Source organism: Oreochromis aureus, linkage group 14 (genome assembly GCF_013358895.1).
Source record: "Oreochromis aureus strain Israel breed Guangdong linkage group 14, ZZ_aureus, whole genome shotgun sequence".
NCBI lineage: Eukaryota > Metazoa > Chordata > Actinopteri > Cichliformes > Cichlidae > Oreochromis > Oreochromis aureus.
The window spans coordinates 41,429,670-41,454,679 of record NC_052955.1 but is presented as its reverse complement, the minus strand read 5'-3'; the positions used below and the strand labels follow the sequence as shown (position 1 = coordinate 41,454,679).

At 46.8% G+C, this 25,010-nt stretch overlaps 2 protein-coding genes across 15 annotated transcripts in view; one reads left to right on the top strand and one right to left on the bottom strand.

The window, feature by feature from the left end:
• The window catches only part of phldb1b (pleckstrin homology-like domain, family B, member 1b), a 131,935-nt gene extending 107,728 nt beyond the window's left edge, over positions 1–24,207 (top strand). For 7 of the 14 annotated variants that reach the window (XM_039622756.1, XM_039622759.1, XM_039622758.1 and 4 more), the window contains 17 exons: positions 1,938–2,084; positions 2,229–2,366; positions 3,349–3,477; positions 4,698–4,853; positions 5,158–5,268; positions 5,354–5,443; positions 8,714–8,875; positions 9,793–9,927; positions 11,598–11,714; positions 11,801–11,903; positions 12,821–12,865; positions 13,709–14,051; positions 14,972–15,062; positions 15,673–15,819; positions 16,670–16,889; positions 18,442–18,527; positions 20,495–24,207. In XM_039622756.1, coding sequence (XP_039478690.1) covers positions 1,938–2,084; positions 2,229–2,366; positions 3,349–3,477; positions 4,698–4,853; positions 5,158–5,268; positions 5,354–5,443; positions 8,714–8,875; positions 9,793–9,927; positions 11,598–11,714; positions 11,801–11,903; positions 12,821–12,865; positions 13,709–14,051; positions 14,972–15,062; positions 15,673–15,819; positions 16,670–16,889; positions 18,442–18,527; positions 20,495–20,635 — 2,361 coding nt within the window. In that variant the 3' untranslated portion in view covers positions 20,636–24,207. The remainder of the gene's footprint in view (positions 1–1,937; positions 2,085–2,228; positions 2,367–3,348; positions 3,478–4,697; positions 4,854–5,157; positions 5,269–5,353; positions 5,444–8,713; positions 8,876–9,792; positions 9,928–11,597; positions 11,715–11,800; positions 11,904–12,820; positions 12,866–13,708; positions 14,052–14,971; positions 15,063–15,672; positions 15,820–16,669; positions 16,890–18,441; positions 18,528–20,494) is intronic. The other 7 variants (XM_039622757.1, XM_039622755.1, XM_039622753.1 and 4 more) reach the window with 6 other exon arrangements.
• LOC116329948 (alpha-2-macroglobulin) overlaps positions 23,964–25,010 on the bottom strand; it is a 58,336-nt gene continuing 57,289 nt past the window's right edge. The window contains exon 36 of the mRNA XM_031752093.2: positions 23,964–24,499. Coding sequence (XP_031607953.2) covers positions 24,477–24,499 — 23 coding nt within the window. The 3' untranslated portion in view covers positions 23,964–24,476. The remainder of the gene's footprint in view (positions 24,500–25,010) is intronic.

Below are 25,010 nucleotides of genomic sequence, written 5' to 3'. Positions count from 1 at the left end.
GTTTTTGTGTTGGATGTAAAAAGCAGGCTAGAATCATGGCGGCGGTCAATGACGGTCCAGGCGTGGGATTTCTCTCGTGGAAATGTGCACATTATTTTTTCCTTTCTGTTGGTAGGTGGCACAGTGCACTTGTGGCAAGCAAGCAAGCTAGAAGACTGGCAGTCTGGCTGGGTATCCAGTTACGGAAGCAACACATTAACAAGAGAATTCTGAGTAAAACCAAAGTTACTTTCCCTAGTAACTAGTTACTTTGAAAGTAACGAGTAACTTGAAGTAACTGAGTTACTTTTTTAGAGAAGTAACTAGTAATGTAACTAAGTTACTAATTTAAAGTAACTTACCCAACACTGCTTATCAGATAGAGAAATAAAATGAGACGCAAAAGCAAAATTTCCCCGCCTGGGCTGCCTTGCGTCTGTTTCAATATGTGACCCCGCCCCTCCCTCGGACAGTCGGGGATGAGTGCGCTAACACAGCGGTCCCCAACCCCCGGGCCTCGGACCGGTACCGGTCCGTGAGTCGTTTGGTACCGGGCCGCGAGAGTTGAGACTCAGGTGTGAAATGTATGGTTTTCAGGGTTTTTTATCGGTTTTCAACGTTATTTTGTTATCGTTTTTATCGTTAACTCGGTTTTCCTGGGTCTTTTCACGTGTGTTATGAATAAATCTTCTTTTTTTCGGTACCGGCACTAGTTTTATTTTGTTGTATTCATCCGCGACACCTTATTGCCGGTCCGTGAAAATATTGTCGGGCATAAACCGGTCCGTGGCGCAAAAAAGGTTGGGGACCGCTGCGGTTGCTGTTTTAATGAGTGTTTGATGGAAAACAACAATGGCGGAGTTTGCGTTCTCCAGTCGCATGATAGGTGAGTCCTAGTAAATAATTTTCCAGTACGTGTACGTTACACATGCTATTTTTTTAAATTATGGTTATTATTTTGCTAGCTATCAAACTCGCTGGAGATTGAAATGCACTGAGTGTGATGCAGTCTGACAGCGCTATTACGGAATATGCTGTGAACTTAGCTAACATTACTTAGCAGTAATATGAGTTAATTTACTCAAGTGAAAGCTTTAAACATTAGCCCGGTACATAACTAGCTAACTTAAGGCTTTCTGATTAACCCTCTGGGGTCGACGGACCCAGAGCCTCCATTTCAACTTGGGTCTAACGTGCGGACTTCAAACTATATACCAGTTTTTAAATTGTGTTGATAGGTCACGTAAAACCGATGTTTTTGGGGGGTTTCTGAATAAAACAGTGGCGTTTACTCGGGAAGAAACGGTAAAAACGGCGTTTTTATGGAGAGCGCTAGCAAACACGCTTTGCTTGTGAGTGAAAAAGAAAAACACTCCTTCCCTATTGGTGGAAAAATGTACCATGTCGACCAATCAAAAAATGATACGGCAACATGTGGCATTTGGTTGTTGGGAAGAGAGAGAGAGCGAGTGAGAGTTTTGATACGTGAGAGATTTGTGACGTTTATCATGTTTGGAGTCTCAAGTTAGTGTGTTGTCTTGTGTAGTTAGTGTGTAGTGTAGTCGTTTTGTTTTGTGTGTCAGTTCTACTAGTGAACGTCACAGTTGCTGCAACTGTGTGCTGGAAAAGCTTAAAACGGGACCTTGAAAGTGCTTAAAAAGTGCTTGAATTTGACCCTGAAAAAAGCGTACGAACCCTGCTCTTTGTAATGTGAAGCAGTTTATCTGCTTTCGCATTGCTTGTGTCTCTGTTGGTGATGAGAACCTTGCACTGGATCCTGCACGAGGCTCATTTCTTTGTTTGTGCCTTCAGTTAATTGTCTTCCTCTGTTCTCCATCTTTTATCTGATTTCCTGACTGATTACATATGTTTGAATGAACGTGGACAGCTATCTGTGGCAGGATTGAATCCTTTGGGATTGATGCTTTATGTTTTCACCCCTCTGTTTCTGTCTGAAGCACGAAGACTCCTCCAGCGCAGGCAGCGGTGGTCGTGTGGAGCTGGGCTACCTGGAGGAAGAGCGGGTCCGTGTTCTGGCTCGGATTGACGAGTTCAAAACCCGGCTCACAGAACTGGAGCAGCAACTCCAAGAGTCCAAACAAGAGGTAGAGCAGTGGATGATGCTGATGGGAATTGGTGACATCCAGCGTCTTTTCATAACGTTTGCTCTAAGAAGAGCAGCATCGTTATGATGATGCTCGTCTCAAAGCCCGCTGGTCCCACTGTGTGTCACTGTGCTGTCCTTCCAGGCTGAGATGGAGCGCGCCTTACTGCAGGGCGAGAGGCAAGCAGAGCTCGACCAGATAGAGACCGAAACAGATATCATCGCTCAGCTGCAGCACAAGCTGGACGAGCTGGAGAGCGCCATCCAGAGAGAGAAAGACAAGGTACATGAAGCAGTAATCAGGAGGGCGGGGCGGACGGACGAGCTTCAGAGTTTTATTTCAGTTCGAGGTCACAGAGGTTAAACACACACAGATACACTCACTGCCTGTGCTTTCAGTCTTCACTGGGTCATCACGGTTGGTGTTTCTGAGCATCCTTGTTTACTGATAGAGGATCCATGCTGTGAGGGGCTTAGTAAAAGACTTGATTTGCCTCATTCAGTGTCTCCTGTTGCATGTTTCTGCCTTAGGGTTTGTCTTTGTGCACTCCAGTCTCACTCAGCTGACTAACTGCCATCGTTAACCCTTAATCCTCCCTCTGCTTCCTCTGCACTCACAGTGTGCGCGCCTCTTTCCTCCCCCTCTGACGAGGGAGGCCTGTCTGTAGGTTTTGGTTCTGTAGTGCTCGGTTCTGCTCGGGACCTTTAATAAGATGTTCCACCAGCAGAGGAGGGAATGTACGAGTGTGTTGTGGATCCTGTAGGTGGCATCTTTGTACTCGCACATACAGCATTTCACTACAAAGGCAGGAAGTGGAAAGAAGATACATTTAGTAACTTTCTCGTAGGTAGTTGTAAACTCTGTCTGTAGAGTCCTAGTGGACCTTTTTCCATGTAGAAATCCACTTTTAGAAGATGAAGTTCTGAAGCCACTGTTGCTTCAGCACGGCCAATAACAGCAAGGTTAGTATTTATTGGAAAGGCACCCAGGAGGCCTCGGGTGGGAATGTTCTCTGCTCAATCACTGCCAAATACATTTTGTGGAAACTTCTGTGCAGCTTATTGATGTTTGAAATATTAAAGTATTTCATATTAGGTGCTGTACCTGCTACTTCCTGTGGACTGCCTTAAAATCTGTGACTGTGTCTGTTGCTAACACCTTACAGCGTTTGATTTGCATGGCGTGGATTTTGAGCAGTGTGTTTCTGTCTTTGTCTCCTATCGTCCATCCATCCTGTGTGTGGGTGTGTGTCGTGTCTTTCTAGGAGAGGGCTAATGTTGAGGCCGAGCGCCGGGTTCTGCAGAGCCTCCAGGAGGGCTACGCTGAGCTGAAGAACCAGCTTCATAATTGTCCCGAGTCCCTGCGGGAACAGTTGCAGGAACAGCTCAAAAGGGTGGGTCGTCAGTTGATCAGAAGCACCCAGACCATCCCTCCCACCTCCTGACTGTAGTCCATCCCACCCACAACCTTTGCTTTTATAGCACCTAATACTTCATGGCTCTGACTCAAAGAGGCATCCTTAGAGATACAGATTGTTGACATATGTTAAAATAAAGTGTCTAATTCCTCACACCGAGGCCAAATCTTGGTAAACCCTCTGGGCGCGCACATAATTTTGAATCACCAGGCAAAACTATCATATTTCTGCTGGTATCTGTGCTGTAACACCACTCTGCTGCAGATGACAGCTCGGGAGCTCGTAAAGCTGTGTGTCACAGGAAAATGCTTTATTGATATATTTTATTAAAAACACCAGCCAAGAAAGCATTTTCCTCCCAATGTTTCCTTTTCTCTGTTTTATAATAAAAAGCAAACGATCACAAACCCCAGCCAACACTTTGACAGTCAGAGTGGTAATAATTAAGTAACAATAATAAAGTCTAACCAAGCTAAATATTTGCTAATGTATTTTTGCTAAATGTGGGCCGTGGGCACCCACACGCCCACACAGCCGTGGACGCCCAGTTTGTATAACAGACACCAAAGGTTTTGCAGACTCATTGTTGCAGCAGTTGTACAGAAAGGTTGTTTTTAGGTTTTCAGTGCTTCTGTGGAAGTGTGTCACACTTGGTTTCTGGACTTTTTGAAGCCTCAGTATTAAAGTTTTGGCGTGCTTTGTCCTTCCTCCACGCTACAGGAGCAGCTCCTAGGGATGCATTTAGCTCAAATACGGGTCATGTGATACAGCCTCCACTCCACTGTATGTGTGAATCTGATCTGCATCTCTTCTGTCATTTGTCATGGCTCACATAATGCTGCTCACTAATCAATTAACCTAGGCCCTGACCAGATTCATGCTCCTGCTCTTCGCCTCCTTATGGAAATGTCGCGGCGTCATTTAGGATCAGGAATGTCTCATGAGCTGCGGGTGCCACTGTGTCAGGATAAGTTCTTTATGCATAGTGAGAACAGCAGGTTTGAATGTTTGACATTCATGTTGGACCAGCTCAGCCAGGAAAACCAACATAGGTTTAAAAGTGCTCCCCAGGTGTGTGAGACCAAAAACCAGTCATTTCTAATGTTAGGTAGCACTTTAGTGAGCAGGGCTTTAAAAATACAACATTAATGTCTGAGTTTGTGTTTGTGAGATCATGATTGGTGTTGTGTGATTAGGACGGAGAGGCACTGGAAGCAGGAACTAAAAAGTTTGAGGACCTGGAGTTTCAGCAGCTGGAGAGAGAGAGCAGCCTGGAGGAAGAGCGAGAAACCATCAGCCAGCAGCTGCTGCAGGAGAGAGCCGAGTACCAGCACAGTGTGGCCAAGAGGAAGGTGAGGACACACAGTCTCCTGCTGGTGTCCGCTCGTGTAGCACGATTATGGGGGAGTCCTCTGTGAATGTGTCACACCTGATGCTGTGGGACTGATCACAGTCTGATTGTGTGAATCATTTCTTAAAAATGTATGATTGACATAAAGGGGGAAAACCATCTTTGCACCACTTGTTCCCAGAGAGACTGGCACAAAGGAAATGCCTGTTTGCACTAGAGTGGTAGCACGCGTCATGTCACCTACGGGCAGGTGCACCATATGTTAGCACAACCAGTAGCACCGACTTTTGTGTCGTCTTGTGTAGGAGAAGGTGTCGGCTCTGGAGAACCAGGCCAACCAGCTCGGCCTGCAGGCAGCTCAGGAGTGTGAGCGGCTGGCTAAAGACCGAACGCTCACACTGCAGATGCTCCAGAAGGTACGCACGAACCATGTCACACATCAAAATAACCTGTGACCCAAAGTGTTGTTTTGGCTCCTAACAATGTGGTTTGATTGTCCAGGAGAAGGAGAGGCTGTCAGCCCTGGAGAAGAGATACCACAGTCTGACTGGAGGAAAGAGCTTCCCCAAGTCTTCCACTGCCATGAGGGAGGTGAGACGCTTTGAGTTTATGCATTCACTCTGTGTTCATGGTCTGAAAAAACAAGGCTCACAGCTGATTTCCCTCCATATTTACCTCACAGTGATGTGCTGCTGTGCACACGTGCTGTTAATCTTAGATCTAACTTACAGAAGACTCGAGGCTGAACCATTTCTATGGTTTGAAGCTTTAATTCATTAGAATGAATTGTGCAGTCCAGTCAGTTAGTTTTTTCGTGCTAGCAGCACAGCACAGGTTATAATACGAGGTCAACATAAGGACAACATAAACTTCAGACAGTTGATAGACAGCAGTCAACCTAATGTTGCTAGGTGCTAATCTGCTTAGCAAGAATTTGTCCATGTTAGCAGGGCAGCTAATGTTAGCCAGAAGAAACAGCTTTATCCAATGAGGCTGCGTCCCCAAACAGGAAGTTTCCCATCAGGGAAAACTACAGTCAGTCTGGGCAGGTTTGGTTTGAGAGAACAAATCAGTCTTTGGCTAACTTCTGGCGATAATGTAGATCAGGGGTCTCAAACTCGCGGCCCACGTTACCCCTGTATCCGGCCCGTATGTTGACGTGAAGAAATATAAATCAGTCTGTGCCTTGAAATGACTTTTTTTGGTAAAATAAGTTCTTTAAAAATCCCAAAACTGATTGAATATGAAGGCGATATGAGCAGAGAGCACAAACATGCTGTGTTAGTTCAGTGACTGACTCTCAAACTCATGTCTGCAGTTTGATTTTGGTAAACACATTGAGAGCAGCGCTGCTGCCACGTGTGTGCACAGACAGAGAGGACCAGTGTTTGTTTGGTCAATGAAAGACTTCAGTTAGTTAAAAACTGTGTCCTGTTATACAATATTTGAAAAAACAAACCAAACATTTCAGGAAATATTTGTGGTTTTCTTGTTTGTTTTGTACTCCTTGAACACTAAAGTGTCTCCAGTGAGAGGACAGTAGCAGCAGAGACCCACAGCTCATCAGTGTGAGACCTGCTGTAGATGGACTGAAGCTGTCCTACAGAACAAAATGTAAATACAGAATAAACAATTCGTCCAAACTCCTGGAGCTGATCTGCTCACTCATCTGTCCATTTTCAGATTATTTGATAAGCTAACATTAAGAAATCAATCAGACTTCAGCCTGTGAAAGTTAGAGATAGCAAATTGAAATGTTGGTTGACTAGCTCGCCAAATGACTTCACCAGCTGACATGATGCTAAGTTAGTGTAACGACTGTAAATTAGAAACACTGAATGTCCCAAAGTAACAGCTGATTTTCTGCAGTAATAACCAGGTTGGGGGACTGACCTGTTATTTGGTGTACACGCTGATACAGCAGTGATACAGATACTGCTGTTCACACTGGTCATCAGTCATTAATACCAATGACTCCTTATAGAGGGGCCTTTAATGCAGTGTGGCGAGCCTGATGGTCACTAAACCCTTTAAACCTGTAACAGAGGGAAAGCCGCCGCTGCTGTTATTGGTTTCTGTTTTTCTTTTATCGAAGGCCAGAAACGTTTCTGTAGAGATTCAAACTTTTACCTCTGGACTGTTGAAACAGGAAGCGCTCCATATCAGCGAGGCCCACCTGTTGTTGGAGGACTTCCGCTCCTCCCAGCGCTCCCTCTGTCGAGCCTCTCCTTCCTACTTACACCCCTCCCCTCCCTGTCAGTTGTACCCCAGCAGCCCTACAGAGGTAACTGAACTGACCCCCCGCATGATGCCCTGCTGCTGTCTCGTGCTTCCCTTTGCTGTGTCGGTGTCTTGGTGACCCTGTGGCTCCAGCTGTAGTGTGCCGCTGTCCGGCCAGTTTGAACCTTTTTATTTCAGCACTGCATCACCTGTGCCAACGTGTCCCTGGTTTATGTATGTGGCGCCGGTTCACGGCAGCAGCTGCACTGTTTCTGTTGTGGCGTGCTTCTGTGTCATCACGCACTGTGCACCTTTTAATGTGACATGAACGAGCCTGGTTTGAACAGGTGTCACAAAAACATGAAGGATTTGTGTACTGGCTCTGCGCCCGTGTGTGTGATTGTCCACGTGCTGTGTCTGAGCGGCACCGCGCGGCGCTGTCCTCACCGCTTCTCATCCTGTCTGTTGTCGGCTGCGGCTCAGGAATACGTGAAGCTGTCGGACGTGTGTAAGATGTACGGCGGCAGCGGCGGCCACCGTGAAAAGCCCGGCTCTCACGGCCGCTCGTGTGCCATAGATGCTGTGCTGGCTAGCGCCTGTGAGGTACCATCACTTCCTGTCTTGACTCTAAGTTTATGCTCTCCTGTCTGTCGCTCACTCCCAGTTCCATGTCACGTTGCTCCCTCTGCTGGTTGGTCAAAGCGCTGCTGCTGCTCTGTGCCACAGTAACGCTCTGTTACAGTAAGGATGCTGCTGCAGCTCAGGGACGTTTAGCTTCGGACCGAGACATGCATGTTTGGATTGGTGATTAGGTATCAGTAAGAAATCCAATGAACACGTGGTTTTTGATTTCATGTAATCCTCACAGACTGAATGCAAAGATGGATGTAAGCTGTGCTGTTACAGGCTGTTGGTTTCATGATGTCATGGGTGACACGTGTTGGACAGAAGCAATTTATAAGCCCACCCAAATCTGAAGCAGTATTTATAAATGTGCAGTTTTCTGTTTGGAAAAAAATAATCTTTTTACTGCAAATTAAAGATGCTACAGAATAAAACTTCAGATTTCTAACGAGGGAAGGATCGTTTAATTTGTAGCATTAGCTTTGTAAATAATATGGAACATAAATCCTTTATTACGTAACCAAAGGCAACAATTTATATGAAAATAAATTCAATTTTAAATACGTAATTCCAAATGACAACCACGGTGCTTCATAATGTAAGAGAGAGACCTGGTCTTAAACGTAGATGGTGTCTGTCTGCTGAATCCAGACTTGCATCTGAAACTATGAAGCAGAAACACATCAGTGCTAACCTGGAGAAACGTGGGTGGATGTGCTGGGCTGTGTGTATCAGCCTCTGTCTGTCTGTAGCACCTGGTCCTGTGCTGGAGCTGCTGAGCCGGGCTTTAACCCCGCCCACGTGTTGTATGTTTCCATGAATGCTGTAGTCGTCAGTTTATGATGTGAAAGCACAGAATGAGGAATCAGAACTGCTCCTCTTGCTTCTGCTGCGTCTCCTTCCTGTTGCTCTCGTCCTGCTGATCGTTTTTCTCCTCCTCTGTCTCCTCTTCTTCTCCTCTGTGTGTGTGTGTGTGTGTGTGTGTGTGTGTGTGTGTGTGCGTGTGTGTGTGTGAAGGATTATGTGACAGTGGGCCAGTTAAATCAGATGTATGGGATGCCAAAGGTGGAGTCGTCCCCTACCTCCCCACTTCGCCAGCCCCTGCAGCCCGGAGCAGTAGACCCCACCTTCTCCTGCCTCCCCTCTCCTCATGCCTCCTTCCCCCCTCTCTCTTTAGAGGTGTGTGCTGTCTTTCCCTCTCCTCCTCCTGTGGGTTTGGCATGTGACCCCAAAGTAATGCCTGCTTTATTACTTAAGAAATAATAATAGAAATATAAAGTCGTGTCTAAGTACAAGCTTTGTCCTGATGTTAAGTGAAAACATATTTCTACAAGTCTGACAGGGTTTCATTAACAAAAAGTCACAGATCTTTAGTCGTGTAGTGAAATGGGCTGATGGATAATCATGTCATCTTTCTGTACCACACACCGCCTCCGCCCACGGTGCAGAAATGAAACCTGAAAACAACAAATTGAGCCAGGCTGTGCGGCGTGCTGTGATCAGCCTTGAACATGGATAACTTCCTGCCCGTGTTTCCTGTCCGCAGCTCCATATCGTATTCTTTTAAAGCGGAGATGGTCTCTGTATCCCTGAGCCTCTCTGTCTGTTGCACTGCAGGTTTGCGTGAAGTCACAGACTGCATTAAAAGCTGCAGTGGAACGCTCACTATGTTCATGTCAGCTATCATATTTATAGCATGTGTGATGTAATGAGCTGATCTATCTGCTCGCTCCCACCTGGAGATGAAGTCATAAAACAGGAGCAGCAGTGTGACGTAAGCGTCGTGTGTCGCTGCTGCGAGCCCTCCGCAGTAATGGGAGCACCGAGTCTGTTCAGGATGATGGTGTCCAGTGACAGCTGAGTTAGTGGGATGATTGCAATCATTGCAACAGGAGCATGGACCTAAACACAGAAAACAGGTTTTTCAGCTGGAGGCTAAAAGAACAACGTGCCCTGGTGACTGTAGTCTGTTTTTATTTTAACAGCTTGTTAGCGTGTAGGATGCAAACTTTTCTGTCCTGTTCCCACGTCTTTGATGGCTTTCTAACTTCTCATTTTCCCTTCGTCCCTCCTGTTCTCTCTCTCTGCTGCTTCAGTCTGAAGGCTGCAGGCCTCACCTGTCCAAGCTAGACTTAGAGCAGTGGTACCAGGAGCTGATGGCTGGCTCCAGCCACCTCTGTCCTCCCTCTTTGCCAGCCAGATGTTTGTCGGGCCGCAGGCCTGTGCTGCAGGTACAAGCTTTTTCCTTCCTCCTCACGCTGCTGCACTCACTGCTGTGCTGTTTCTGTCTGCTGTAACACAACTGCAGTGTGCGTCCCCTGATACCAACAACTGCCTTCACCAAGTAGAATGATATAGCTACGTAAGCTAAAATGGTTCTGAAATATAAACGAAATGATAAAATGAGTTTAAACACAAGCATTAAATATGTGAACTAGAAGCAGTAAAAACCTCATTAAAATGGAGACGGCACAGGAAAGATCAGAAAGTGTAGAAAACGGGAAACAGGCTCCTCTCCTGGTGGTCACCTCCTCCTCCTCCTCTTCCTCTTCCTTCTCCTCCTCAGGTGCCAGCTGGTCAGGACATTTAAGGTGGACATTTAAGGTGGACATTTAAGGTGGACATTTAAGGTGGAAAGAACTTGGTTAGTGCCGGTTAGCAGGCACTGAACTTTCAAAATAAGAGTGAGGCATCTTTCTTCAGTAGTTTTGTCTTTTAATGTTCAGTTCAGTTTCCTCCTTTTAGTTTCCAGAGTGCACTGGGCTGGTGCTGATAACAACAGTGAAGATATTCACAATAAATGAATGAATAGTGTCACCAAAGATAGTCGAACTGCTGTTAATAAACCTGCTTTACTGGTTCTGTGGTGTGGTGGTTAACACGTTCATCGTACAGGTGAGAGGAGGCACTCAGGTTATTGTGGATCCATCCAACAACAAGACCTGCCATCTAGATCCTGCTTTAACTGTCCTTGAGAAGTTCAGGAACTGGACTGGAGTCCACTCCCACTTGAGCTTAATGCTGTGGACAGAGTTGAGACAGACACACGTCTGTGTACAGGTCCTCAGTTGGATCGGACAGACCTGTGTCGTCTTCTCTCCTCTTAAAGATAATGAAAGCAGGCTGGACACACCTACAGTACAACAGAGTGTTTAAAGTCAGTCATCTGCTCACACAAACAGGAAAGAAAACCTCTTTGATTATTAATAATTCTTCATTCACATGAGATGAAAACGTTGCAGTGACAGCTCCTCCAGCCTCCCAGAAACGGCTCAAAAACAGAGTTCAGCTGCTCATTAGTCAGAGACGAGCTGCGTCACCTGAACGCGACTGTTTGAAGAACGTGCAGATTTGTGCTCGTTGTGTTTCCTTTGGTGTGAAACGTTTTGGACTGAAGTTGTGTTTGCTGGTAGCAAACGACCAGAGAAAACTTCAATCACACTCGAGTGAAGCCTGAATGCTTTCAAGCCATTACTTTGAACATTAAGTCATTCTGCACAGATCGTCTTACACTACATGAGAGCAGCATTAACTCAATGAGCCTGATCAAAGAGACGCTCAGTGGAAGGACAAGGCCGCTATTGTAGGTGTGTGTGTGTGTGTGCGTGCGTGCGTGCGTGCGTGCGTGCGTGCGTGCGTGCTGGTTCTGATAGTTTTGTTGGGACTCACTGACAGTACATGCTGGTGTCATCCAGTTAGTCAGCTCACAGCAATAACAGACCAAACTGGTACGGCTCTGAAATAAAGGCTGTGTCTGAACCGACGACTCTGCAGGATCATACCGCTCACTCTGAAACACTCACACTCTACATGCAGCTCATTCAGTTCCAGCTTTGCTCTATAAAAAACATTTGTCATATATCTATCTGCCTTTAACGTCCTGCACGTGCTCCTGGTTCAGGTGTTCCGCTCCAAGCTGGACAGCGATCCCGGCTTTTCCTTCCACCAGCCTAAGTCCGGCTCTGCTTCCCCCCTGCAGCATGGAGCAGCAACGCTAGGACGCAACACAGGCTCCAAGGTACGCTGTTGGTTTCTAACTGCCAGCCTTTACTCAAGCCTAAATCTTCATGAACTGCAATCACAGTCGTCTGTTTGACCCAGCAGAGCCCCCTGCTGGCGGTCGGCAGCACCGGAAGTCTCCCCAGGAACCTGGCTGCAACGCTGCAGGACATCGAGACCAAGAGGCAGCTGGCTCTGCAGCAGAAAGGTAACCGGCCGACCTCAGTGTCAGTAACTGCTCACTGCTAACACATCACACGAGTTGGTTACTCACTAATAGCCAGTAAATGACATCCGCTCTGAAGCACACGGATTCATAGTTATTGTGCATGTGTCTTATTGTCCAGGTCACTGGTTCCCAGTGTTGGAGTCTGAACCTCCTGAGTGTTTGCAGGTTAAATCTGAGACACAGAAAAGCAGTTCGTATATGTTGTTCTATACTCTGTACGTTAGAGTGTGGTTTCATTAAGGAGGCAGCAGCTGGGGTGTACTGTACAGCTGTGCTCCTCCTTCAAAGCATCAGTCAGTCCAAAGGTTTCTGTGATCCTGGAGAGATCCGAGCTTTGCTGTGTTGTGCTGACTCACTAGTTTTATATCTATTTGTCTTATATTTTCCAAGTGTGCTCTCACTGACTAACAGTATTATTAAAAAATGTTATATTTATAAATGGGTCACAAATGCAGACGTATGCTCTGAAGCGACCCGTCAGAACCTGGTAACCATAGTAACGATAACATTAACAATAATAATAATACTGATAATAATATGGAAATAAGCTTGTATCAAAAGTAAGCTGTCGCTGTGTTGGTGAACAGCAGACAGCCTGGTGTGTATCAGGCGTCTGTGCTTCTGTCTGTGCTGCTTCCTCAGGTTCTCGCTAACTTGCTGTGTGTAAGCTAGCTTTTCTTCACTCAGCTGTGTGTGTGTGTGCGTGTGTGTGTGTGGGGCATCAGTGCTCCTAATGCGTCAGTGCCGTGTGACTAAATGGATCAGAGCAAAGCAGTCTGGTGTTTTTAGCTCGGCTGGCTGCCACCCACGGCTGCTGGGCTGCAAAGCGGAGCTGGTCACATTTGTCAGCTTTTCTCACGTCTGCCTATCTTGTGTCTGTGACTGCTGCACCACAGAGCCCCAGACCTCCAGACAGAGCGCCGTAGAGGGAAGCTCAGCAGGTAGATGGAGCAGCGCGTCCAGGAGTCGCTCACTTCTCCCGCTTTCTGTGTTTGGCTGCGCAGAAGCCGTCTGCGTTTGCTCAGCTGCTCTCTGTAAATCACAGGCAGGGTCTGAAATCAGCTGTTTGTCACAAAGGTACTGCTCTCTGTGTCTGCTGATGGGGACGCAAAGATGGAGCTTTAGACTTGGGCCGCATAAACGAAGCAGCCTGGCTGCTTTCAAAGAAGAGAATTCAAGGCTAATCTCAAATGAGATCCACTCTGCCAGCTAGCTGCTGTTGATTTATCCATCAAAGGTAACATTTAACAGGACTCGACACGTGGCTGCGGTTCATTTCAGACCCTGTCTCCAGCCAACCCTCCCCTCCCTCTTCATCCTCTCTGGTGTGTCATTAACGCCTCTTTCTTTTCATCTTTTTCTTTGTGTGTAACATTGAATCCTCTTTCTTCTTCCATCAATCTTCCATGAACCTTCCTGCTGCTGGAGAATAAATTTTGCATGTTCAGTGTTCAGCAAGCTCCTGTTTTGGAGCCAGATGTGTTGCGCGTTGCGCAGCAGCTTCATTCCAAATGTAGGATGTTGGATGGACACTTTTGCTTCAACTTTGTGGGTTTTTGTAGTTTTCCTCAAGCTTGTTATTACTGAGAGAGCACATACTTGTATGTGTGGTGCATGAATCTGGTGTTGTAGGTAGGTTGTGGGCTGGTGCTAGTCTCCTTTACGTGTTGAGTAATGATGTCCTCCACAGCTAGCTCTTTGAACAAACGGGCCCGCTCACACTCGAGTCATTGTTCCGTCTTCAGACCGCAAACACTCACCGTATCCGCCCCTCCCCCCTCCAGGTCAGCAGGTGATCGAAGAGCAGCGCCGCCGTCTGGCCGAGCTCAAGCAAAGAGCAGCAGCCGAGGCTCAGTGCCAGTGGGAGGCCCTCCACGGCTCCCAGCCTCACCTCATGACCTCGTCCTCCCCGTCTCCCTCCTACTCCCCCATCATGGCCTACAGCCCCGCGCTGAGCCACACTTCCTTGGGGCCCCCTCCTCTGGTTCATCACTCCATCCTGCACCATCAGCCCCCGTCGGCCGGGGAGCAGCCGTACGACACCCTGAGCCTGGAGAGCTCGGATAGCATGGACACCAGCGTGTCCACTGGGAACAACTCGGCCTGCTCGCCTGACAACATGAGCGGGTATGACGCACACAAGCACACAGTGGATTATGATGTTATACATTAATTTTTGTGTGTAGCTGATGTGAACACACTCCCAGATAAACCCTGGGTTTGTTGACTGGCTCCCAGTGTTCAGACGTCAGCTTCTGACAAAAACACCCCAGCTGCACCATCACATCTGATGTCAGAGTTGTTGTTGGTGAAAATATTCGTTTGGTCCCGGCTAGTTTTTCATATCTGTTTGGATCACACGTACAGCTGGCTCCAGATCTGTTTGATAATAAAATGCATTCTTCATGCTTCTGTTTATTTTTGGAAATTAAAGTTATTGTTACAAACATGTGAGCATATCCACGGCGTGGCTTTGTTACCAGATGGCCCCGCCCCTCCCTGAGCCTGGTTCTGCCGGGAGTTTTTCCTTCCCACTGTCGCCAAAGTGCTTGCTCATAGGGGGTCATATGATTGTTGGGTTTCTCTCTGTTATTGTAGGGTCTACCTGACAATATAAAGCACCTTGAGGCGACTGTTGTTGTGATTTGGCGCTGTATAAATAAAGATGGATTGAAATTTTAAATTGAGACACACACACACACACAGTGAGGCTGCTAATCTTCACACTCCCCCTGTGAGTCTTTATCCACAGTGGGCTAGTTTGGAGGCCATCTTTGAGTGTGCTCGAGCTGCGTCTGCACTGCAACAGTCCTCAGCACACACGTGGTTTGCTCACATTACGAAGAGTTTAATGGGATTGAAGCTGTGATGAAGAAAGCGGGGAGGAGACTAAAGTCGTTCCACTGATGTGATTTAATGAGGTCACATTACAGCATTAGTTTCCATCTCTTTCTTGGGATTTAGATGCTTTTATTTTGTAGGAGAAGTGTTTGTCGACTTACTGCTGTGAGACTTTGTGTAGTAACTAACGTGGTGTTTGATGGCAGTATTGGAGGTGTGGACGCGCTGAAGATCGAGGAGATGGAGAAGATGCTGAAGGAGGCGCAGCTGGAGAAAGCCAGACTTATCGAATCGCGGGTAAGACGCACCGTCACAAGTGCTGCGGCGTTAGCAGCTGATTATCCTGAATCCATACTCGCTGAGCGATGAGAGTTCTCGCAGCGTTCCCGTCGATAACTCTGAATTGAACTCGCATTTTTAAAAAAATCAAAAGTTCCTGACAGCAACGCAGAGCTGCTATTTATTTTATTGGACTTTGCACATCTTTGTTTTTGTGCCTCGATGAAGCACCTCAGATGATCCCATCCATTATCTTCTGTTCTCACCGAGTCTGACTGCGAGCCCGATCCAATTAGGAAATCTCACACAAAGGTCTGAGCGCCGAAAGAGAAAAACAGCGAGCGCCTTTGTTTCTCACCCTGGCTTCCACACAGTCGTAGTACTGCAGTGTTTTCGTCTTGTTTTGAGTCTGCATCGATGCATTGTGTGTGTCTGCCGATCATTACGCCTCCAAATATCAGAGTTTTGTGTTTAAAGAATGGAAGCTGCGCGGTGGTCAGCAGCTCCAGGTTGTGGGCAGCTCCCAGCAGGACACCATGTACATAAATGTATGAAGAGCGAACATGTGTGCTCTGCCTAACCCTTCCACAGATCAAAAAAAATATTTAATGAAAGCGCTGTCCGCTAGGAACGGGAGAGCCTGGCTCGCCGTCAGATGCTCGAGGAGGAGAGGAGGAGGAGGGAGGAGGCCGAGAAGAGACTGCAGGATGAAACTTTCCACCGGCAGCAGCTGGTGGAGAAGGAAGTCAAGATGAGGGCCAAGAACTTCTCTCAGGTCAGTGAAAGCAGATGTAATCGAGTCTGCGTGGCGGAAACGTGCAAAGTGACTCGATGGGCGGTTGTGGCGGCACCACGGACGGCTGGCGGCCCATAAATATGGCCGTGCTCGTAACAAAACCAGCCGTGCATTTATGGTGTACACCCGAACCCTGTGTGACCATAAATACTGTTCATCGACGTGTAACACACAAACGTGAATGCATGCTCCCACATTTTACCGCCGTGTGCCAACAGCTCGCCAACAGTTTAATCCACAGGTGATCAGTTTCAGCTGCTGCAGCTGCAGATCACGGTCAGAAACATCTGGGTCAGATTGACCTGCTGATGTTTCCGACTGTGTGATAGAGCAGCCTTTGCTTTTAAATGTAGTTTTTCATAATGTGTCAGAATAGTGGTTGAAGGAGCGCTGAGCGCACACTAGTGACCAAACAGGGTTAGGTCCTCTTTATCCAACATCTGTCCTGTGTGAGCAGCAGCTGGTCTTTGCTTAGTGTGGCACAGAGACACTTGGTTACCTCCAGCCTGCTTCATCATTGTGAAATGGCAAAGCGTGCACGAGGAGTAACCTTCTGCATTTTCATAGGACATTAAAACATGTGGCATAAACCTGACTTTGAAATATGAAACGTGTGATTTATGCCTGATGTGGGCCCCTCGTTATCAGGCCGTCCACAGACAGGTGGAGGAGGTGGGGGTTAAGAAGGTTGTCACTGGATCAGACTGTGACTGGCACCTTGGTATGGAGACGTTTTTATGTGTTCATGTCTGCATCCTCAGACCTGCAGCAGGTTCTGCATCTGCATCGTCCGTATCAGTGACTCATCTGCCCGTGTCTGTCCACGCAGGCCCGTCCTATGACTCGCTACCTGCCCATCAGGAAGGAGGAGTTTGATTTGCGCTCGCACATCGAGTCGTCTGGTCACAGCGTGGAGACGTGCTATCACGTCATCCTCACCGAGAAGATGTGCAAGGGCTACCTGGTGAAGATGGGAGGCAAGATCAAGTCGTGGAAGAAACGCTGGTTTGTGTTCGACCGCCTCAAAAGGACTTTCTCGTACTATGTTGGTAAGAGCCGATGTGTCAGTGTCTGCTGTGTTAATGTGGCGCCTTAGCATGGCGCTCTTTGTCTGTCTCTGTCTGTCCCAGTTTAATATAAAGAACACCTGACAAAGTCATATGAACTGAAGAAAGGGGGCCTCTACAGCAGCGGTCCCCAACCTGTTTGCACCACGGTTGGTTTATGTCTGACAGTATTTTCATGGACCGGCCTTTAAAGTGTCGCAGATAACACAACAAAATAAAACCAGTACTGGTACCAGAAAAAGAAGATGTATTCATAACACATGGGAAAAGACCCGGGAAAACCAAGTTAACTATAAAAACAATAAAAACCCTGAAAACTATAAACTTCACACCTGAGGTTCAACTCCCGCCCGGTACCAAACGTGGCCCCCGACCCTGACAGCATACCTGCCTGTGGAAAAGTGTTCTTTAGGGAAACAAACCCCTGATGTATGTGGGGGCTTTTCAGAGCGTTAGTGCTCTGAAAGTTTCCATCACTCAGTCCGAGGGGATGGATGTTTCTATCCTCAGTGATGCTGAAAGCACCAACCTAACACAGTTACAAAATAACATCCACCACGGCCTGCGTTTCACTCTGAGCTCTACTGGATGATTTTCATGTTCAGTCATCAGTGGAAACTGAGACGATGTGCAAAGCAGAGCGAAGCAGCAACGCTGTGCTGCGGACCAGTGAGAGCAGAGCATGCGTCCTCCAGACTTGGAGCAGATCTGCGTGCAGCATGCAGGCTGGTGTAATTTGAGCGGCGAGCTCGGGGACACTCGCTCGCTGACGGCCTTTGAAGTGCTCAGAAGGTTCCGCTTAAAGCTGCTTAAAGCGTACCTTGTTGAATGCGAGCCAGGGCGAGGAGGTGTACAGAGATTACTTTGGCAGTAGTTAAAATGCACTCAGCGCCGCGCTCTCTGAGGAGCTGATTGAGATGCATCTCTCGCCCTCTTCTCTTGACCTTGAACAGCGTTTAACTAGAGGTGACGTGCAGAAGTCACAAGCGACGCTAATTCGCATTAACCAGCCTCCACCAGCAGCAGCAGCAGCAGCGGGTCGTTGGCTAGTTTAGATGCAGCCTGATGAGATGCAAATGCAGGGCTGTTTGAATGCTAAAGAGGTCATTAGCAGATAATAGCAGCATATTAAAGGCAAAGCGCCGTTCCTCGAAATGAAGCGCGGCGTCTCTACCTACTACTCTTTAAGTTGGCTCGTGGAGTGTTTGTGCCTGGAGGTAGAGAGGGGCTGTTGAGTTCCCCACCGGTTCCTGACTGCAGTTCTGCAGTGGCTGATGAAACAAACTGCAACCATGTACCAGAGTAGCGTAAGAATGCAGTCAAGTGTGAAAATACAATGAGAGCAGCACTGGCTTAAAAACAGGGGTGGGGGGGTGCTGTGCTTGTCTTTTTCCATCCATCATCACTAATTGTACTCTGGTCAAAGTTTGATTCCTTTCAGCGTGCCGTGGGTTTTCCCTGTCCTCGATCCGTGCCAGCCTAGGAAAGTGCACACGTTTGAGTTTCTGACCAAAGCCTCGTTTCTGTCCTGCAGACAAACACGAGACCAAGCTGAAGGGAGTGATCTACTTCCAGGCTATAGAGGAGGTTTACTACGATCACCTGCGCAGCGCCACAAAGGTACGAGTCTTTAAATCTCATCCTTCTTTGCATCTTCCTTCACGTCTCCCTGTCTCCTCCTCCTCCTGTCACACTGAACATAAGCAGCATGTGCATCCTCGCTTTCTGCTCGCCCGCCTGACCTCAGCCGCCCCCGCCCGGCGTGTGCGCTGGGGATGTAGTTCTATTGTGCTGACACCCTCAGTGACAGAGTCGCACCCTAACTAATCCTTCCCTGTGTCTGTCCCAGTGATCCCAGTACAGACCAGTGGAGTGGTTCGGAAACAAGCGCTTCCTCATTCATATGCTTCACAGAATACATCCACGCTGTATTTATTAAGAAGTGTTGCCTGTTGAGTGTCTGATTCCTCTGTTGTTCACAAACGTGATGCCTGACGCAGCCGTAGGTGTTTCTTGCTGCTCGTCTTGAGCCTCCACATCTTGTCACTTTATTCATCTGCGACATAAAGCCGAGCTGGTGTGTTTGACAGCCTGTCGCAGTACAGCACGCTCTGACTGCGGGGCTCTGATCGACTCTGGAACTTTGATTCGACTTGTCACTTCCAATGTTGCGTTACAGAGGGAAACTTTAGAGTCTGCTGCTTTTAGCAGCGGCACAAAGAGCTGATGTTACGATGTCAGAAGGAGAACGTGGGTCTTTTTTAATTAACAGCAATTTATTAGTATTTTAATAGTAAACTAACAGCATACTAAGTACTTCATGCGTTTATCTTACCATGCATTATCTTTTAGTATCAGTGTGGAACCAAAGGTTCCTGAAGCTGCATCTTTGTTTCATGTGTGGAGAGTTTTCGTCTGACATGGATGTGTCAGCTGATCCATTGACCCATCTGTCAGTATCTGCATTTATTTTGGCCCACAGGGGAAAGTAGAGACGGGGAAATGCTCTTTAAGCATGTTATGAGTGTTGGTGTTGCCTACTTTCTCCACCAGAGGGCACACTGTAACTTCCCAGTTGGAACACCAAAATCACCAAATTGGCTAAGCCGGGCAGGAACGAGTGGATTTTAAATAGCTACACGGCTGTTAGCTATTTAAAATCCAGCTGTTAGGAAAACCAAAAAACCAGGACAACCCTGGATTGTTGGTGTGGAGCTGATGTTAGACAGCTCTAATGTTAGCAAACAGGGGTTTTTGCCCGTGTAGCATCACAGCCTCGGCCCGCAGTCCGAGTGCCTCAACATAATGAGTGTTTCATTTAAGCTGTGCAACTGCAAGCTGCTCTGCAACCCACCTCCACCATGCTGCTCCACCTGCTCTGCTCGGTCCTGCAGGTCTTCTTCCCAGCTCCTAGGCGAGATTGGCTGTGCTGTGTTTAGCTTTTTGGCTACGCAGAGCGAGGGATTCAACGGAGAAGCACTTGTTTGGTGTTTAAAAGAAAAATAGAACCTACAGCGTGTAACCCAACAGCTGCTGGTTCTAAAGCTCATACAAGAAATGAGCTCAGCACCAGAGCGAGACACGTGGGTCGAGCTGCACTTCACAGTAATTGATTGTCAGTGATGGCTCGTGGCAGAGAAACCCCAACAATCAGACGAGCAACAAGCACTCGGTGACAGCGAGAAGGAAGAGCTTCCCTTTAACAGGAAGAAAACTCCAGCAGAACCAGGTTGGGGGTGAGGGGAGTCATGTGGCTTTTTCCATCGTGCTCCTGCCTCCTGTGTCCTGGTCTGCTGTTGTCTGTACCAAATTGATCGTTAATGATCCCTCAGCATCCGTCCACCTGAGGGTCGTGCTGGGTTTAAATAGCTTTGTTCTTTGTTTAGCGTTTTCTTTTCCCTTTTGAGGCAGAAATGAGGTACAAATCCAGTCCAATAAAAACATACAGTGATGTTGCATAAACCTGAATCAGTCGTTGGGCCTTACAGAAGAGAGCAGCGGTGACGCTCGCTGCATGCTGATGGTTAGCTCTGTGTTAACTGGACATTTCCCGTCTCTCTCTTGTTTTTTGTCCCGGTGCCGTCCAGAGCCCCAACCCCTCGCTGACCTTCTGTGTGAAGACCCACGACCGCCTCTATTACGTGGTGGCCCCGTCGGCCGAGGCCATGAGGATGTGGATGGACGTGATCGTCACGGGAGCAGAGGGGTACACGCAGTTCATGAACTAAGAGGAGCGCTGGGACGAGCCGGCGGCTTTGGCGGGGACGCTCCCATCACAGACTAAGACTCTTCCTGTTTCCTGTCCTCCGATGGCTCGCCTTCCTGTGTTACTTTTCATTTTGAATCTAACATCTTTGATTTGACCGTGTACTTGTTTCCACGTCCACTCTATGTGATTCTGTTTGGATTTAAAAAGGGAGGACACACACACACACACACACACACACACACACACACTCGTCTGTATATAAACCAAATGTAAACCTGTCAAAGACTTTATTACAAAGCCTTTCTATATTGCCAAATGGAGATCTTATAGTTAACTGTTTGTTGAACTTTTGTATTTTTTGTTCCTTTATTTCTTTTTTACTTGTAGAGAAAATTGCCAAATCACACGATGCCAATGTTTTTTCCTTTTGTGACTTTGTTAGACAGGAACAGTTTGATTGAATCCTGTAATCATTTTTAGAAATATTTCAAAAAAAAAATCTAATTTCCAATGTATAACCTGAGAAATACTGTAATCCCTGAGTGAGCCGGAGCTGGAGAGGACGTTTGTCTGTAACGGCGAAACACAGAGGAGCGTGTTTCAGCTTCACACTGAAGACGAACACTAAGCCAATCAGCATCCACAGCTACACCCACGGCTCCACCCTGTTCCTATCTCCACACACAGGCTTACCAAAGTAACTGGAAGTGACGTTAGACTGTGAGCCGCTACGCTCAGGAGTTCACTCTGCAGTTCTCACAGCAGTTTGCCCTGTGGAGGGTTGGGAAGGTGTCAGTATTGAAGCTGCTCGTTGACCAGGCTTTGTGCAGGATTTGGTGCATTTCAGTTAATGTGGTACAATACACAGTACTGTGTATCAAAGCTAGCAAGAGCTGGTGAGACACTAAAACATGTAGCTAATGCCACAAGAGCGTTAGCTTAGCATGAAGACTGGAAGCCCTGAGAAACGTTAGCCTGGATCTGTGTGAAAAAAACAGTCGTGGTTTTAGTGCATCTCATTGGCTGTCCCACTCAGTCTTTATAGTAAACTGGTCATTTCCTTTGCTTTATCTACTTGGTTCTTGGTGTTTTGTATTTAGCTAAAGCTAGGTAGCGTTCTTAGCAAGCTAAAAATGAGACAAGCTGCTAGCTTAAAAGTCTCGCTTTCTAGCTAGCTCTGTCCCTTTGCTTCCAGTCTTTTTGCTAGTCTGAGCTAATGCTATATAACTCTTAAAGAGGACCTGGCCTTCTGTATTTTCATGTAGGTACAGTATACAGGTTGTATACATTCAGTCATTATTTCAATCATTTTTGCGGCGTCACAACAAACTGATCAGCTTGTCAATCAGTCGTCTGCTGTAGGCACAAGAAGCCTGAGCAGTACAGGCGTGACATAAACACTGCACGCTGCCCCATGGTAGGCTTCCTGACGTTCTGCAATCAATGATAGTGGGCTTTCAGGGAGGGGAGGGAGTCTCGAGAGACGGATGCTGAAATGGCCCAGACAGGATGAACCGAGGGGCTCTAAAGTTGCCCAACTAAAGATGAACTGAAAGCAGAGAGAGAGATGGGTCCTCTTTAAGAAAGCGTTCATAATCCAGACGCTCATCGGTTCTTTCACAGCTTTGAAACTGGACTTTCCCCAAAAGTTTTTCATGTGCTGTTTTTAAACCAGGGGCAACAAGCTCGCCTCATCATCAGCTAGCCACAATCTCTACTTTCCTAAATTATTAATTACGTAATGCAGAAGCGGTCGGTCTATCACATTCACTGGGGGACCTTGAGTCTCAGAGACTGACCGCTACACTGGTCTCACCAAAGCTGCCACGTTCTCAGTGCACTTGTGAATATGTTGAACAGGAATCTCTCACTGTGTCTGTATCAAGCTGTCATTTTGCCAACTAGGTGCAAACTGCATCTCTTCGTGTGCACAAAGTGGTAAATCTTCTGTTTGCCAAGTAGCCTTTAGCTAACCTGATATGACTGCTGGGAAGCAGCCATCACCACTGCCAGCCTAAGCAACGGCTACCAGAAGGCACCAATACAGGACCACACAACACTACGGACTGATGCAATTCAGAACTGTGCCTTGACTATGTTGTTATTGTTGTCGATGCCGTGTCTGAGAGTACAGTACAGCCTCTCTTGGAGGTCCCAGTTATATGAATGCATTGACTTTGTTTCTGAGCTTTGCCACTGGGATGTGGCACCAGAGGCCCTGAGTGGTGGGGATCAGCTACGACACTATTGGACAAATGTAATTTTGTGTTTTATTTTTCTTTCGACCAGTTTAATTCAATATTTATTTCGTCGTAGCATCAATTAAGTCGTCTGTTACAAAAGTGGAGCGAGAATCCCAGCGTTTGGTGACTGTAGGGAGGAAGAACTTCAGTAGATCCAGGATCAGGGAGGGGCACAGAAAGACCTGATAACAATAAAAAGAATGAAATGCTTAGTATGAAAGCAGCTGTATGCAGATTTAAGGTGAATTCACCAGTTTAATTAAAAAAAAACAAGCGAGTTGCAGTACTGACGATATATGCTGTACTGAAGTAAAGGTAGAAGTATTTATACTCCACTGCATTCTCTCATATTACACTCTAAAAGCTGAACGTCGTGGCCGTCAGCTCATTTATGTAGCTCGTTTGTTTTCAGTTGAAATCGGCAGAGTTCCATTTTTATGGAATGATTCTTCTACACAACCCTACAAAGGGTCATACTGCATAACAAGTACAGCTTTTTACACTGCAGTATTGCTGCTTTCAATATTTAGTTGTCCATGCTGACAGGTGGCTCTTTCATTAAGTACCCAAACATTTCCCCTGCAATGGAGCGATGGGCTGATTCCTTGGTTCCATTATGAACATTTGTCTTAAAACTAAAACCTGCTCAGTCTCTTTCTGTGGCCCGCTGCCTGCACCAGGATGGATAAATCGATCTTGCACCTCCGGCTTTAATGGAGCGCCTCATCTCACCGTGGTTGGTTTGGGATCAGCAGGTTTCCAGTGCTACTCTGATTTGTAGCAGCATGCGGAGCTGGTTTCATGTGTCGGTACAGTGATGATCACTTATGGTTGTGGTGCCTGAGACAGTGATATGTTTACTTGTTATAAGACTAGTGAAAAGACCTTAATATACTCTGTCCCTACCACCCACTTGCCTTTTATTTCCCTGCACAGTGAGGACGTGCAAACCAAACTATTCAACACTGGCGAGGCTGTTAAATCTCGTCTGTGGAGAGCAGGTGGTGTACGCATCACTGTCATCTATTCTGTAAAGACGATGCCTGAATGAAAACATGGAAATCAAACAGTATTGTATGGAAAGAAGTACAATTTTTACTTGTATCATTTTAGAAGTTTTATTGTCAGTTACATTTCAGATGGTATGGTAGTGATGTATCAGCGAATAATCCACCTCACACTCACCAGACTCTAGTTTTCTTCATAAAGTGGTTCCTGTCTCTCACATGCACACACGCACACACACACACACACTTAGTACTCGGACCATGCTGTTATTGGTACCCTGTATGCCTCGTGTCATTTTCATGTATGGATTGTGTCAGCTCTATTAAACGACTATCACAGATCGGCTGCTTCCTCCACTTCAGCAGGTTCCAGTGTTGAAAGAGACAGACCGCTAACGCTGACTGATTATGGGCTCGTTACACAGCCATCATAATGACAGCTCTAACACTGAGAAAACAAAACTTCAATCTAAAAATATGTGAAATAGAGTCACTCTTAATACACAGCTAAAAAGTTGCTTTTTGTTTATTTTAATGGAAGCAATGGAAAAAAAATAAGTTTGACAGTGAACCTTCCAACTGTCCCAGCACAGGTTTGCAGGAAACACTTCTACAGCTCATTGATGGCGTCACCTGCAGAGAGAAAACAGTTGTTTACATGGAAACCAGCCACAAACATTTCCACTCACTTTGTATTCAAATGAAGTGTGTGGATCATTTCTTCATGGCCACGTGTGAGTTTGTCAGGAAAGCAAACTGACGCTGAACACTGATCCACCTTTAAAGAACTAAGTGTTGGCTTTTATAGATTCATATTTGTAATACAGCCCTCAGATTTACAGACTGTACACGGAAGATGGAAGACAGACTATGATATCCATGGTTTACAGATAGAGCTGCAAACGCATTCTTATCTGCCAGTACCTGTTAAGTAACTAAGTAATAATAAAATACAGCAGGACCTATTTGTCAGTTAATCTTATTAAACATACTTGATGGTGCTGATGTAGTTGAGTGAATTTAATGAGTCATGGTCCAGCAAACAGTACTGTATTTTTAGATTGAAGTTTTGTGTAGCAGAGCAGGTCAGCCACTAACCAGAAGGTCGGTGGTTCGATCGCAGGCTGCTCCAGTCTGCATGCCA